The 16,790-nt window shown below is 31.5% G+C and overlaps 1 protein-coding gene across 2 annotated transcripts; it reads left to right on the forward strand.

Moving 5' to 3' along the window:
- Positions 1-2,217: 2,217 nt before the first annotated feature.
- Positions 2,218-14,552, forward strand: LOC138939172 (uncharacterized). Of its 2 annotated transcripts, none has more exons than XM_070306767.1 (5): positions 2,218-2,591; positions 2,688-2,775; positions 5,366-5,496; positions 11,692-11,896; positions 13,874-14,552. In XM_070306767.1, the coding sequence occupies exons 2-5, from the start codon at positions 2,704-2,706 to the stop codon at positions 14,090-14,092; spliced, it is 627 nt and encodes a 208-aa protein (XP_070162868.1). In that variant the 5' UTR covers positions 2,218-2,591; positions 2,688-2,703; the 3' UTR covers positions 14,093-14,552. The 2 variants fall into 2 exon arrangements, with proteins under 2 accessions (XP_070162868.1, XP_070162869.1); XM_070306768.1 differs by lacking the exon at positions 13,874-14,552 and adding an exon at positions 12,273-12,581.
- The last annotated feature ends 2,238 nt before the right edge of the window (positions 14,553-16,790 follow it).

A 16,790-nucleotide genomic window follows, 5' to 3' on the forward strand; every position in this document is an offset into this window, starting at 1 on the left:
GGAATCATTCTGATTGGTTACCTTCCATCTGGTTTCTTTTCCGTTACTGTTCGGTTCCGCTATTTTTTTTTCCATTGGGATGCATCGTAAAACAATAATAGCGTAAATAGCGTTAAATAACTATTAGGCGAAAGCTGATACTCAAATGAGATGATGTGATTGGTCGGTGCAAGTTACGCTGACGCAGTTACGCCGCATGTGACGTCACTCTAATGCCCGTATCAAATTACGTATTAAAAATTGAAAATTGAAGATTAAAGAATAAAATTTGATTAATTAAAATAAAAGGAATTAAGATTTCTTTGCCTTAATTGATCAAATTTCAATCTTCAATCTTCAATCTCAATCTTCAATACGTACCCAGTCAGCCAGGTCTGTTCTAACAGATATTGCCAAGTGCTTGCTACAAATTATTGTCAGCAAAAAGGCTACAAATTTGGTACAAGAGTTGTTATTACCGACTAAACTCGCAGATTGCCGGCAAGAATCAAGCAAAGCTAAAATGTCCGCCTACAGAAATATTGCAATAACATAGCAATATAATATATCCCAGACAGCACAAAACATCCTCAGGATCATCCTGAATATGTCCAGGACGGTTCAGGATATTTGTAGGATGTTTGAAGATATTATTATAAATATATTTATAAAAATTTAATATGCATACATAATTATTTTTAGTTGTGTGGGCTATTTAATATAATTTAGAAATCTTAAGTATTATAATAAGTATTAATGTCCTATAAATGTCCACTGGATAACCCTTGGATGTCTGTAGGATATATCTGCCCTGTCTATTATATTGGATGTCTTTTGGATTTCCAGAGGACATATACATGTGCAATTAATTGTTAACATTAATTTCGTTTAATATTAATAATTGAATTTGATGCGCACATTTTCATATATCCAAAATTATTATTTATTTAATATTTCATGAAAAATGTTACTGTTCGCAACATTCTAAAAACTTTACAAACAATAAACAATAGTATTGAACCGCTAGTTCGTTTGTTTAACGCTATGCGACACGCGAATTCGTATTTGAGATTTGGTCATGAGAATTATATAAAGCTTGCAAAGAGCAACTGACAGGAAATTACAAATGTATATAATTATTTTCTATCAGTTCAATTTCTGATGTAATCCCAACATAGGGAATTCAGATATTGGATTGTTTAGAAAATATTACACAATTCAAACCCGGGAGCCAAACCTAAAATATTCATGTACAGCACGAAAGCCTCAAATATTAAAGAACAGTGAACTATTTTTAATATTAGATTTTTAATATTGGCAGTAAATAACAAAACATAATTTTAATTTATATTTAAATTTTAAAATTTGCTCCTTGAAACATACGAAAAATATCCCTAACATATCCTATAAAAATCTTTAGGATGTTCCACAGGATCTCCCTGGATTCTCCAGAGGTTAATATATGGCTATCATTTACTCTTCCTCAGGACATCCAGAGGAGATCTGAGGATTACAATGGGATATCCTGAGGATATCCTACATGTATGTCCTGAATGCCCTTTGGACGTCCTAAGGACATCCTTGTGCTGTCTGAGTTCTTCAAGGTAACCATGTCGTTGCCCATTGCAACATTGCTGCAATGTTGCTACAATGTTGCAATATTGTTGCAATGTTCTGTGCTGTATGGGTGAAAGGGTGTAATCTTGGAATTTTTGGATAGAAATTAAAGCGAACATGGTGTACTTTAATTTTAACATAATTTGTAAGTAATTGGAGCGGTATATGATGAGTGAACAAAGAGAAGATCTATGTTGAAAAGTTGTAGTGCTTACGAAAAGCACAAGTCGACACAAAGTAATCATGAAATTTATACACAGAACCGATGAACTGTCCAACTATTGACGGAACAGTGGAGCTAATTATTGTTTGACAAATAATAGACAAAACGATACTTGCGAATAATAAAAATATTTATTGTCAGAGAAATGTTCGTTATTTTAATTTATTTTAATTTTTTAATGTAATTTTTATAATAAATATCTCTGCGCCCTTAATACCGCGCTTGGCTTGTTATTGCCATTTTTATTGACATTCTTGGCAAAATACTATCTTATAGACAGTATTGTTCAAGACAAAGACATAAAATATTGTCAAGTCAGCCATTCTGCTCAAGCTCTTGCAATTCCGAATTTGAAACAATTAAATTTGGGTTAGGTTAGGTTGGGTTATATATTTCGGAAGTAGTATCTTTCGGTAGGGGCGGAACCCACTGTGTCCACACATATATTTTACAACGCGAAGCGAGATCAACCTCTTCCGTCTAATTATGTTTTATAATTCTATAGTATTTTATATTTTAAATTTAAATTTCGTGCATTTTAGCACGAAATCTGTAACCAAAACGCATACGTATGTGGCCACAGAGCATGCGCATATGGCCATAGAACATATTCATGTCGCTGTATTTCGTCGGTATGACAGGTTTTGTAACCTAAATAGTCGTCAAACTATCAATATCTTGTTTCGCGGGGCAGAGCGACGCTTTTCTCTGCTATATTCTTTCGTTTTGTGCAAAAACGTGTCGAATGTGCTTAATTTTATCGATATTTTAGGTGAGGCCATTAAACTGAATAATTACCGAAGCCTGTGAATGCACACACATATGCACATGCTTACATACATATATTTATAAAAAATTGATATTTTAGGTTATTATACACGATAATGTTTTCAAAGAATGTCAAGACAACATTATTGTGTGGTCCAAAAATACTGAGCAAATCTTTTATGTTTGAGGTACGTACACTAATAATAGATTTTTAATTTTTTATAGACATTATTGTCTTTTGGTGAAGCTGTAATAAACAATAATGTCTAAAGCGTTAATGTTCAAGCGTTATTTTATAGATCTCTCCATAAAATAACACTTTTAAGTAAAAAAAATACGTATGATAAAAGAAAAAACCAATTATATTAAAATATAATTATAAAAAAATATAAAGAAACATTTATGATATAACAATATGTGTTTTTTAATTAATTTATCAAATAACATAAATATATATTAACTTTGGAAGGTTACTCGTTCGCTCGTTTTAGGAACAGATACCAGAGTTCAATATTTAAGTAAAAAATATGTGACATATAAACGGAATTTATTATAATGTGATGAGTAACAAAATGTTTGCAAGAATTTTATAATATAAAAATATTTGTAATTATTATTTAGATACAAGTTATTTTAATATAGTTATTACTTTTTGATAATATAATTTATTATTTGTATCTTTAATTGTGAAAGAAATGCGCTAAATTTCAATGAGACATTAGTGAAAATAAAGATATAATTTTATTCCATTCTTGTTCTTCCCCAGAGTCATGGATTCCATGAAATCTATTTATAATAAAATAGATACAAAAAGTTTGTATCCCAAATTAAAAATTTTGATTAAACCTTAAATAAATAATAAGTATAATAAGAGAATAACAAGTTTGTTGTAAAGAATCACATTAATATGATGAAAAATTAACAAGCCTTAGATAGATATTTAATTATTTCTTGTCTTTTGGTTTTAAAAGAAGGATTTACAAAAATTTCACAGTCCTTACAATAATACTATTATGCTTATAAAATATATATACAAGGTCTGATCAAAATATATCCGATCTTCTTTTTGTGTCAACCAGCTGCAACCCGATGACGAGACACAGCATGCAACTTTGGATCCTTATGCATAAAATCAGGTTTTAATCCTGACATCTATATTTGAAGCTTACACGAATTTTCATTTATTAATAACTTTTTAATAAACAAGGAGCGACAATGAAAACATAATATACTGCCGTTTAATTATTTTAATTTAATATGAATTATTAAACTATCCATATCCAGTCAGAAATATAAAGTTGATGTGACATCGAAACCAAATGTTGAAGTAAAATTGAAATTCTGATCGAATCGAAATTGAGATCGTACAAATCAGTGATGAATCTTCGACTATCCCAAATAGCAAGCGTATGTCATTTCGACATTAGATTTTGGTCTCATTGATCTCTATTGACGACACTAATTGATGTCTTCAAAACATGAAAATGATGGTCTAATGACAAAAGATACTACATTTTAATGTTATCCCATAACTTCCTTTTGATTTATATTCTTTTTAATGGATATAATAACATAGTAGATAAATAATAAAGTATATATATTTAATAAAATTTTTAAATAACAATTTATATAAAAGATTCAAGATTTTATTTATGTAGAAATTAAACTTCTATTTTACATCTAAAATATATGTAAAAAATAGGCGATTTCCACTTATTTGGATTTGGATACTCATCTATCTCCATTTTCGAATTAGTTCAAGATCTGAATAATTCCTTGTGTTGGAATTTTATCAGAAATTAAAATGAATAGAAAAATGTATTAAATTTTCAATGTTATTAACTATGCTTTATAAAATTTACTTATTTTCATGAAAAAAACTGAGTACGAGATAGCTAGTATATAGTGCATCACGGTAAGCGAACAAACTAATTTAATATACTAATAGTAATTTATAACATTGCATATGTGTAATATTATATATCATAGATTTTACATGTATCACATATGTAACTTATGTATTATATTATTTGTTATTTCCATGTTATATTACTGCAATAAACGGTTATTAGAATAATAATAAAATCGTAATATTAATAAAATTACAATTAATAATTATAGAAGCAAATAATTAACTAAATTATTTAGAAACTACTTCCATTTTAGTATATGTTAAACATTATAAATTACGGTAAGATTATCGAAAACTGAATATTTTACGAAATATTTTATTTTTTATCTCAAAATATGTCAGATTAAAATATAAAATAACTCAAAAAGTGCTTAATGAAAAACTACTTTATTATAGCGTTTTGGAAAGCTCTCAAAGTAAGCTACAAGAATATGTAATGAAAAATAGGGGGTTCCATTTAAAAAATTCAAAGTAATTTTTATATAATCTTGACGGTGCTATTCAAGGTCATACTAATATTATATAATGCACCACTTAGAACTCTACAACTTTTGTATGAAACATTTTTCACGAAAATGCGTTGTTTCCTCAAAAAACTGCTGATACGGGCGCTCTGTTACACCCTGTATATAGAAGTCTGTGAAATAATCTCAGGCATTACAAAACATTCAAAAATAATAAGTCAATATTGCACGAAAATCGATCTTCAATTCGATTCAATCGGCTATCAACTGCTTGGACGTTGAATCAACGTTGAACTGATGTTACACTTCTGACTGGGTATATTATCATCAAAATAATTTGTTACGCATTTCTTTCACTTTTTACATATGTTGATAATTTTTAAAATAGTTTTCCCTATGCAGGCAGCAATATATTGGGCAGAAAGGGGACGACGTGTCATTTATATTACGCCAACCCCTCTAGAAAGACGACCAGCAGTTTGTCATGACAGAACTAATCCAGCAGCTGCGGCTCTCGATCTAATGAGATTTATGTAAGATTTATATAATATGTTTGGTAATTATTTACATTAACGGACACCTCGCCATTGATCTTGATCTTGACATATGTTGTTAAGGACATGACTCTGAGTAACTTTTCCTCATAATTTAATCGGCGGTCATTGTTGATCAAAAGTTGTAAACAAAAAAGTTTGAGAAATTTGCTACTTTGTGTTAGTGCTAAAGGAAATAATTGGTACCCACATAGCCAAGTTTGCAAGATCTCATATTGCAAATTGTGCACTATATATTATGTTGATAGAACTCCGGCAGCAATTGGGCATAGTTTATCGTCTTAATTAATATCAGCAGAAATGCAGCAGGAAACAAACAGTCTCACAGTGGGGAATTTCGGCCAAAACGTGGCCATAAATCGAAGAATCATCAGAATTGCACAAAAATTGATAGATTAATGTTTTCGGGGTCGCTGATTACGAATCCGGTGTTTAATTTCTCAAAAACAAAATGGCGGCCTCAATATAACGGACCAAATCATTAAATATTCACCAGAATTGCACAAAAATTGATAGATTAATGTTTTCGGGTCGCTAATTACGAATACTCATCCGATCTTGGTTGAAAATCAATATCAATGAATTTTAGAGGTTGCCGATTACGAATTAAATTCGAGAATTTCTAGAAAAATAATGTTAGACTCAATATGAGTAGGTAGACTTTATTATTACAATTTTTTTATTTATGTATTATATATCCGAATCGGAATCATTAGCAAAAATAATATCCTCGATATTATCGTTCGACAGCAATTGAATAGCTTCAGGCAATAACTCTTTTAATTTTTTTTGAGGTAGTTTCCTCAAACTAGATATATAAGGATCTGACGACACCAACAGCCAATTCAAAACATCTTCCATTGTTTTTTCACGCGAACATTTTCGTGAGAATCCCTCTCTATATTTTTTAATATCTTTATTTCGGGCTTCCTGAGCTTCCTCAGATAATTGCCCAATTGGTAAAAGGGCGTGTTGATTGCTACTGCTCAAAGTGCCGAAAGAGAAGCGTCGATCACTCGATGCGGAAGCGAAGAAAGAATATTTCATCGGCTACGGCGAAGAAACCAAAGGATATCGAGTATGGTATCCTGACGAAAACAAAATCGCAACTGTGAGAGACGTCGTCTTCTCCGGAAAATTCGACCGAGCAATTACGAAAGGAGTACGGGAAGACGGCGATGCATGGTTGAACGAGGAGTACGAACTAGAAGACTCTGAGGACGACACTGATACGATCAAGAACAGCGATGGACAAGAGGCCGAGCAACAAGAGAACGCCGACGAGATGGAACAAGACGCACCGGAGGTCGAACGGGTCGAGCCTCATGTTGAACCTGAAGAAGCAGCGGAAGAAATAAATCTCGACGATGGAAGAGACAATAATCAAAACGAAGGCTACAGACTTCGAGACAGAGGAACGTTGAGACTTCCCGAGGGATACCGTGACTTGATCGACAATCTATTTCTAGCTGAAAATTAGCCTCTCTCGTTTCGCGAAGTTTCCGAAAGCAAAGAAGCGATGCTGTGGAAGAAAGCCATGGACGAAGAATTCGAGTCTCTCACTCGAAATAACGTATGGGAACTCGTGGAAGCAGTCGACAATCCGAGAACAATAGACTGCAAATGGACGTTCAAGCTGAAGAGAGACGCTGATGGGAACGTTCAGCGTTATAAAGCGAGACTCGTCGCGCGCGGATTCAGGCAGCGGGAGGGAATCGACTACCAAGAGACTCACAGTCCTGTAGTCAGATTCGATTCGATTCGGACTATCCTCGCCATAGCTGCGAGCGATCGCATGAGGATAAAGCAGTTTGACATAAAAACGGTGTTTTTGTACGGTCATATAGAGGAAACGATTCACATGCAGCAACCGGAGGGATACGATGATGAAACCGGAAGAATTTGCAGACTGAAACGAAGCTTGTATGGTCTCAAACAATCTTCTCGTTGCTGGAATCGACACTTCACGGAATTCCTGAAGAAATTCAACCTGAAGGCATCAATCGCGGATCCTTGCGTATTTACAAGCCAAGACAACAACGAGAAACTAATCCTGGCGATCTACATAGACGACGGACTCGTCGTTTCGCAGAATCAAGCGCTGATCGATAAACTTCTCGACGGTTTCAAGACGGAATTTGAGATAACGCATAACGATGCGAATCTGTTTTTGGACATGCAAATAGAGCGATCGTCAGACGGTTCGATTTTCTTGCATCAAGAAATCTACGCGAAGAGGATTTTGGAGCGATTCAGGATGGAAGAAGCGAACCCAGTGACTATTCCTGCAGATTCGCATCAAGAATTGAGCCCTCTTGTTCAAGCGGGAGACCAAAGTGACTCAACAACGGCTCCGTATCGTGAAGCCGTTGGAAGTCTTATGTATTTGTCGGTGGCAACGAAGCCCGATATCACATTCGCGGTGCATCAAGCAAGTCGATACCTGGAAAATCCCACGACAATGCATTGGAAAGCCGTAAAGCGAATCATCAAGTATCTCAAGGGTACCATCGGATACGGGCTGTATTTCGAATGTGGCAAGAAAAGGAGCTACTCGCGTACAGTGACGCAGACTACGCGGGAGAACTGGAGACGCGACGATCGACTACAGGATTCGTCCTAAAATTCGCCTCGGGAACGATCTCGTGGAATTCGCAGAGGCAACAATCCGTTGCTCTGTCGACGACGGATTCAGAATACATGGCCGCTTGCCAGACTGCAAAAGAGATCGCATGGATGAAGTCTCTCATCAAGGAACTTTTAAACATCAAGGACGTTCCCACGACGCTGTATATGGATAACCAGAGTGCTATATACCTCGTGAAGAATCCTGTATTTCACAAACGCATGAAACACATCGACGTTCGATTTCACTACGTACGAGAACGATACGCGGCAAAAGAGTTTTCGCTGGAGTACGTTGCATCAAACGAGCAACAGGCGGACATCTTGACGAAGCCGCTGCCTCGGCAGCAACTCCAAAGCAATCGCGAAGCACTGGGGGTCCGCGGAGATGAGCATCGAGCCAAAGAAGAAAGAAGAAATCGACAATAGTCGATAAAGCCAAAGCGGGAGTGTTGGAGAAATTGTCTTTACCGACCTATCCGTTAATCTCCCATCTGAAGGCAGGCTGCCAACCTCCCAATTTTTATATTCTATGTTAGTTCAGTTCAGATATATATCACGAGACACGTTACTACTAAAATGTTCTTTTACTGAATAAATCGTTTATTTCATTGCACACCCCGAGTGGAAAATTATCAAACCTAGCGATTCTCAACATATCTTCCGGAAGTGGAGCCCCCCATAGGAGGGGGGGGGGGGGGCAGAACCAACTTTGTCCACGCATGTACTTTGCAAGATGAAGCAAAGTTTACCCTACACCTAACCTTGATTTTTCGGAATTGTAATGCAATATTTTAGATTGGCGGCCAACTTTGAAACACACTTTAAATTTTAAAACATACAATAAAAAAATCTCCCCGCCTAAACAAGCACTCTGTGTCTACACACACATATCAGCAAATTACTTCCTTTACTTCCACACAAAATAGCAAACTTCTCAAACTTTTTTCTTTATAATTTTTCATAAACAATGACTGCCGATTAAGTTATAAGGAAAAGTTACTTTAGGGTCATGTTCTTGACAATATATGTCAACATCAATATCCTCTCTATAACTCCGAAACCGTTCGAATTCGGACATATGTTTATTAGACATTTTCGACTTGTTTTCATGTGTTAAAACCTATGTACCAGCTTTGGCATATAAGTTCATGTTTGAGTTCAGAGACATCCTATATACGTACACATATACGTACGCACAATTTACATATGAAATTTATTAATATAATGTATCTTTTTGAAAATGAATAATATAAAAATTTCAATATTATACTTATATTCACAATTATTATATATGTATATATATATATATATATATATATATATATATATATATATATATATATACATATATAATAATTGTGAATATAAGTATAATATTGAAATAAATATAATATGAATATAAGTATAATATTGAAAACATATATAATATATATATATATATATATATATATATATATATATATATATAGGGTGTCTCACCAAAAATGGCCACCTTCTTTTATCTTTTAAACTAAAAGAGATAGACCGTAACAAATTTATATCAAATTAAATGATTCAAACTAAACTTTATTGTGAGAGCATATAATGGTTGCTTCCAAAAACTATCTATGTTAACGAACGGAGAGGTATGCATAATTTTTTTATAATAATGTGAATTTTTCGACACGAAGTAAGTTATTATGTAAGTAGCGCTAAACGAATACAACGATGTATGATATAATGTAAATATTTTACATATTATACGAGTTTTATCAACTTAAAATATCGCGGGCTTAAACTTAAAATATCTACCTTTGCATTTTCGGTGATATGGCTAACTTTCGATTAAGTATTATGATCAAATGACAACATGATATAATCACCAAGTTCTCAGCCAGCGACCTACATAATAATTAAACTTACGATACATGAAAAAAATCAGCTTATTGTTAGCTTGCTCTTTCATAATATACATTTATAATTTGCACTATTTAATTTTTTTAATAAATAAATGATAAAATTAATAACAATGCAAACGTCGATATAAACAAAAATCATTATAATTTGAAGGTTCTCAAGGTACAGAAAAATTGCCCTTTTTTATATGAATTTGTTCCACTTTTAAAAATTAATTATCTACAGTATTTATCAAGAAAAAAATTAATAATTACTTTATGCATTTTGCGAGATGTCAAGGCATTATGCGCATGCGCAGAAGTATTTAGCGTCTGCGCAACAGAAACCGAGCGCGTCATTTTTCAAATTATTCGTTTTTCTTTAATTCATTTAAAAAATATTAACATCGAAAACAAAATGATAAGAATCAAATAAATATTTATTACTTCTTCACACATCATTTATTTGAAATTAATAACATTGATTTGAAAAATATACATTTGATGTAAGAAATCCTTTTCAAACTAAATATAAATATTTACTTGTTTAAAATAAATGATGTATAGAAGAGTATTGAAATAAATATTTATTTAAATCCAATAAATTTATTAATTTTTTCAAATATGCCAAGTTTTTTAAAACAATTATATTGAACTTTAATTGGACCTTATATATATATAGCTGAATAAATTACACATATACTATAATAATACAGAAAGTTTACAATTTACCGTTTGATTTCAATTTTTTTTCAGTGTTAATATTTTTTAAATGAATTCAAGAAAAATGAATAATTTGAAAAAAGGCATGCTCGGTTTCTGTTGCAGGCACTAAATTGTGTGCATGCACACAATGTTTTGACATCCCGCAAAATGCATAAAGTAATTATTAATTTTTTTTCTTAATAAATACTGTAGATGTGTAGATAATTAATTTTTGAAGGTAGAATAAATTTAAATAAAAAAGGAGCAATTGTTCTGTATCTTGAAAACTTTCAAATTTTAATGATTTTCGTTTATATTGACGTTTGCATTGTTATTAATTTTATCATTTATTTGTAAAAAAAAGTAAAATGGAGCAAATTATAAAAAATTTATATTATGAAAGAACAAATTAAGCTGATTTTTTTCATGTATCGTAAGTTTAATTACTATGCAGATCGTTGGCTGGGAGCTTGGTGGTTATGATATATGTCTCTAATGCACGAGTCAGAAAAGTTGTCCATAACGCAGGGCAGAAAGTGAAAAGGTAGACGTCGCCCGCAATATTTCAAGCATAAAACTATGTATAATATGTAAAATATTTCAAGTATAAAACTCTATGTATAATATGTAAAATATTTCAAGTATAAAACTCTATGTATAATATGTAAAATATTTACATTATATCATACATACATTGTTGTATTAGACAGCGCAGTCTAATAACAATACAATATTGTTATCATATCGAAATATCCACATTATTATAAAAAAATTATACATACCTGTCCATTCGTTAACATAAATAGCTTTTGGAAGCAATCACTACGCCCACAATAAAGTTCAATTTGAACCATTTAATTTGATATATATTTGTTACAATCTATCTCTTAGTTTAAAAGATAAAAGGGGGTGGCCGCTTTTGGCGGGACACCCTATATATGTCTTATATCTTAATATTTATTTATAGATATTTACCGGATTATGAAACTTTTATGGAACAACTTGTGAAATTGCATACTTATGCAGCTGTACCTTCCGTGCTTTTGATAGACGATTTGGATAATTACATCAATGACGAATCTATTAAAAATGATTTATTTATGCACATTGCTAGAACCTGTGCTCTGATATCCCATTCAATGAATTCGTGTTCACGAATTCTAAAAATGAATGTAAGTGAAGAATTATATGCACAATATAAACATACTTGTATTATATACTATATACTTTTTCAAGTAAAAAGATCTATCCAGTAAGCAAGAAACGTTTAAAATATTTTAAAATATTAATTTTATGTAAAGGAGTATTTTTAAAAAAAGTTGTCGATTTTTGCCCCCAACCGGGATGTGAAATTCTAATGGTTTCTTATAGTTTTCTGGGCATATAATCACATGGTAACATCCATTTACTGTTAAAATGTAGGGAAATGTGTAAAAATCATAAAAAGTCTATTAAAACACTATATTTGTGTATTATTTGATGATCGAAAGATATGGTTTTTTTATGTGAATATATAAAATAATTGGTACTTATCCAAATGTGTTTTAGAAAGTCTATGTAAATCTGGGAACATTTAGTTGCATGGATATGAAGATCGGAGGCTGATCAACACTATGACGTTGAAAGCCCTTGAAGAATATGATTCTTAACATATTACTTTTAGAATGTGTCAGAAGCTTTGTAAATAATAGGATGTATGTTACACTAAATAAATGTAGAAATGTAGAAATGAATAAATTGGCTTATATTGAGACTTATAACAGACAAGATACATGTTGATACTGTAGTTTGGAATATAGACAGGAATATAAGTTACAAACAGTTCATTCCATCATCAGTTATTTAATTCAACCTATCTGTTATACGGCAAATTAATTAAATAACTACTAAAATAGACTGCACGCACGCACCCACGCACGTACAGTATTTACAAAATACCTGACACATTCTATAAGTAGTGTGTTAAGAATTATACAATATTCTCCAAGGATTAACAACGTCATAGTGTTGATCAGCTTCCAATCTTCGTATCCATGCGCCCTAAATGCTTACACAGATTTACATAGACTTTCTATAAAACACATTTGGATAAATGTCAATTATTTTAGATATTCACATAAAAAAATTATCTTTCGATCACTGAATACTACACCTACGAATATGGTGTTTTAATAGACTTTTTACGATTTTTACACATCTTCCCAACATTTTAACAGCAAATGAATGTTACTACGTGATTGTATGCCCAAAAAACTATAAGAAACCATACGGAATTTACATCCTGGCTGAGGGCAAAAATCGACAATTTTTTAACATATTTCTTTCGTAACATTCTCTGTCTCTTTAACATAATGTTTTATAAATATTTTAAATATATTATTTTATAATATGGTATTTTTGAATATCATTGAAACGTTTTCAAAACATCATTTCAAATATTTGTTTAATGTTATTTTAACACATTACAAGAAAAACATTTGTACAACATTATTCGCAATATTAAGGCTCTCTTTTCGACATTATCAAAACTTTAAAATTAGTTTCAAAATTTGTTTATAATGGCGTTCATTATAATGTTAAAACATACTTAACATATTCATAACGAAAAATTCTAATAACATATTTAATTTTAATTGCAATAAAAGTTTTCTATACAACAAGTCATCCCATAACTATATTATGGTAAAATACATCAAAATAGCTTTTTCTTTCAACATTAATTACGATTTTCTCAAAATTTTAATGTGATGAAGTTGTTTAGAAACCAGAATCGTACTCTGCTTAAAAAACTTCTAAAAATGTGACTAATTTCATGTTCGTATTTTTTTTAGCTTTGAGTAATAGGAGATTTCAAATATTTTTAGATATTGAGTTTTGTATTAATTACAAAATTTTTTTTTTTATTAGAAACATAATCTCCGCGGCTTCTAAAAAGGAATAATTGATAAAAGATTCTTACCTCTTTGTCTTCTCTATATCATTATTTAATATATCTTATTTCAAATATTATAGTGTTTTAACTGGAAAAGATTAAATTTTTGTTCTATTCTAAAAATATGTATGAGAATATATGTATAGAGTATAATATTTTACAAATTTTTATTCATATTTATTACTGATAAATTTTAATTTTATTATTTATTATATAGGTTTATGTGTGTGTATGGACCAATTCGATTCTCATCAATAATTTTTTTCAAACAATCTATTTTCGCAATATCTGGAATTTGATAGAAGAAGAAGATGGAAAAATAATATTAGTGGAAAGATTTGCTATTGGATTATTATTGAAGCCATCATATAAATATCATAAATTCGAAGATGGAATGCGTGCTCTTCAACAAATATGCGATTCAATGGAAGCTTAGTAATATCTTTTAAATTAGTTTAATTATTATTAATAGTTTTCATTTTTTTCACTTTTGTTGCTTAGAAAAAATAATATAAAAGAGAAATAAAAATGTTCTAAGACTGATTATAGGGTATCCTGAAAAAGGTGGGCAATCTCTCGTAGGCATAGAATAGGTAAAAATAATTCCATAAGTTTTTATAAATTTTTTCTTATAATATATCTCTGTTAAGATATTGGTCTTTAAATCTAAGAGATTTTGATAACTTGATAAAAAAAATATTCCTGTTTTATAATAAGGTCCTTACCTAATCTAATCGTTTTCGAGAAAAATATATTTGATCGGTAAAAAATGAACTTTTATTCAAACAATAGATAATAGTGATTTTAAAAATGATATAAATTTAATTATACTAATTCAAATCGCTATTCCATTATCTGAATAAAAGTTTATTTTGCATTTTGTTTACTATATGGAATAGATTACTCTGTTGAAAGTGCCCCACATAACATGCATATCTAAAAGACATTCAAAGACATCCCGAAGATATCCTATCGTCCAAAGTTGATCCCTTCGGGATATCTTCTGGATATCTTATTTTGGATATGCATGTTATGTGGGCCAGCAATAATTATAGTGTTGTGTCCCTGGATTTCATCCTTGTATCGAAAGTATCCCTGTTTCCGAGCGCGTTATTAAGGCGGTTTTGTTTATGTGTGTGTATGACAGTAAAGACAGACACGTTGAATTTATGCAGCTGTCAAACAGTATGGTCGTTTTTGAGACAGCTCCGCTTTTCATGTTCGGATATTATTATCTGAGTTGTATTAAATTAATAAAGTTACCGTTCCTTTTTAATCAATTCCCTTTATCTCGGGCGTGCGAGAGTGACGCGGTTCGCGAATGTTGGGCGGTTGCGTTGTGCGCTTCGAGGTATATCGAGAACGATCCGCGGACGTAACAATATATATAGTATTCAATTATAATATAAACTTTGCAGAATACATAGTAGATAGTTCTTTCAGAAACAGTAAAAAAACATTGTGTATTATTATGATAATTACTTTATCAATGGAAATATATAGAATAATTAGTTTTATACATGAAAGATAATTTGTGCAATAAATGCAGCATTTTGTATACTAAATAAATTGTTTTTTTGAAAGCAACAAGAACTATCTGCAGGATGCGTTTATGGAATGTGTTTATATTTTGTTATTCCTTTAGAAGCAACAAGAATTAACAGAGCTTGTTTACGGAATAGCTTCTTTTTTTTTTGATGCAATATAATGTATCTGTACAAAAAATTTATGGAATAAATTGTTGTTTTAGAAATAATAACAGAATTATTTTGTTGATAATTGTTATGTTTAGACCCAGAAAGATGGGTCGAAAGAAGGTCGCAATAAACGGTTTCTTGAAGCAGTGACTTACGGTGCATGTCTCGAGGCAAACTGTATCGAATCAAAAAATAGATCAACGATCGAAAAGGTTGATTTTACGCTGTAAGTAAGCCATTTGCTTGTTGCTCTCTTTTTGATGAGAGGATTTAATTTTCCTTTACGCTGGACTACTTTTTGCCAAAAATATCTGTAATTGTTATTTATTTTTACAATTAAAAGCGTGAAACTGTATTCGCGTGACTTTCTTTCACTGTTGTTCACAAGATCCTCGCTCGCGCTCAAATTCCCGTGTCGCTCTCGAACAAGCACAGTTAACGAAGGCCCGTTTTAAGGAAATAAAGAAAATTATTATAAAAGTTTTAAAAATTTATAAAGATGTTTATTTAGGCTTACTAATGAACGTCTAAAAAGTCCTGAAAAATTGAAGATGAGCTGTCGACGCCATCTTGAAAAATAGCACTTTTTCGGTTTTTTGCATATATCTCATAAAATATTAAATTAATTGAAAAAATAATTATTATTAAATGAGAGTTTAAATTGTCAACAAAGAAGGTATAATTCAATTTCCGAGAAAGCTATTTTATCTTACTAAACCTTATTAAGAATGTAAGACTTATTAAGAAGAAGAGGAGATAGCCAAATCTTTTGTTAGTGACGTTTGTTTACGATGGTGATGTTTGTAACAATTTCTAAAAAATAAAGAGACACGATATCGTTAAAGTGTTCAATAACCGCGATTCTTCGTATGATGCAGTTGCTCGAGCTGAAGAGTGCTTCTTCCTCACATTGTATGGTGCACACTCTGCAGCTTAATAAATATAGATTTAACTGTTTTACAAAATCAGTTACTAAAATTAAGCCAGATATTGCTTCACTGCCGCCAACGAAAAGAGCTGTCAAGCAACATCCTTTCCGAGTGTACCACCAGGTTAAAAATGGCCGGAAAATTATCTCCTGAACTTTGGGACTGAAAACATGTACAAACTATTCTTGCTCCAATTATGACACTGGAACCTGTTGCACCCAAAAATTTATTGAATCTTGTATTCTGCAAATGCAAAACTGGTTGTGGAGCTATGTATGGATGCAGGAAGGCAGGAATCAATTGCACAACAGTTTACAATAATTGTCATGGAAATTGTATAAATAGCACGAGCACAGTTGTCGACGAAGTAAATTAAAAATGAAATAGAAGATGCAGACGAATAGCGATCGGAGACAAGCTTGAGAGCATCATCTAGTGCAGAAGATTTTGAAGATCTACACGATTGATAGGATTTTTTTATGACAAATGAGGATATTCCTTGTACTAG

Source organism: Polyergus mexicanus, unplaced genomic scaffold, assembly GCF_030449975.1.
Source record: "Polyergus mexicanus isolate NDT 795.1 unplaced genomic scaffold, iyPolMexi1.0 SCAF_14, whole genome shotgun sequence".
In the NCBI taxonomy this organism is placed as follows: domain Eukaryota; kingdom Metazoa; phylum Arthropoda; class Insecta; order Hymenoptera; family Formicidae; genus Polyergus; species Polyergus mexicanus.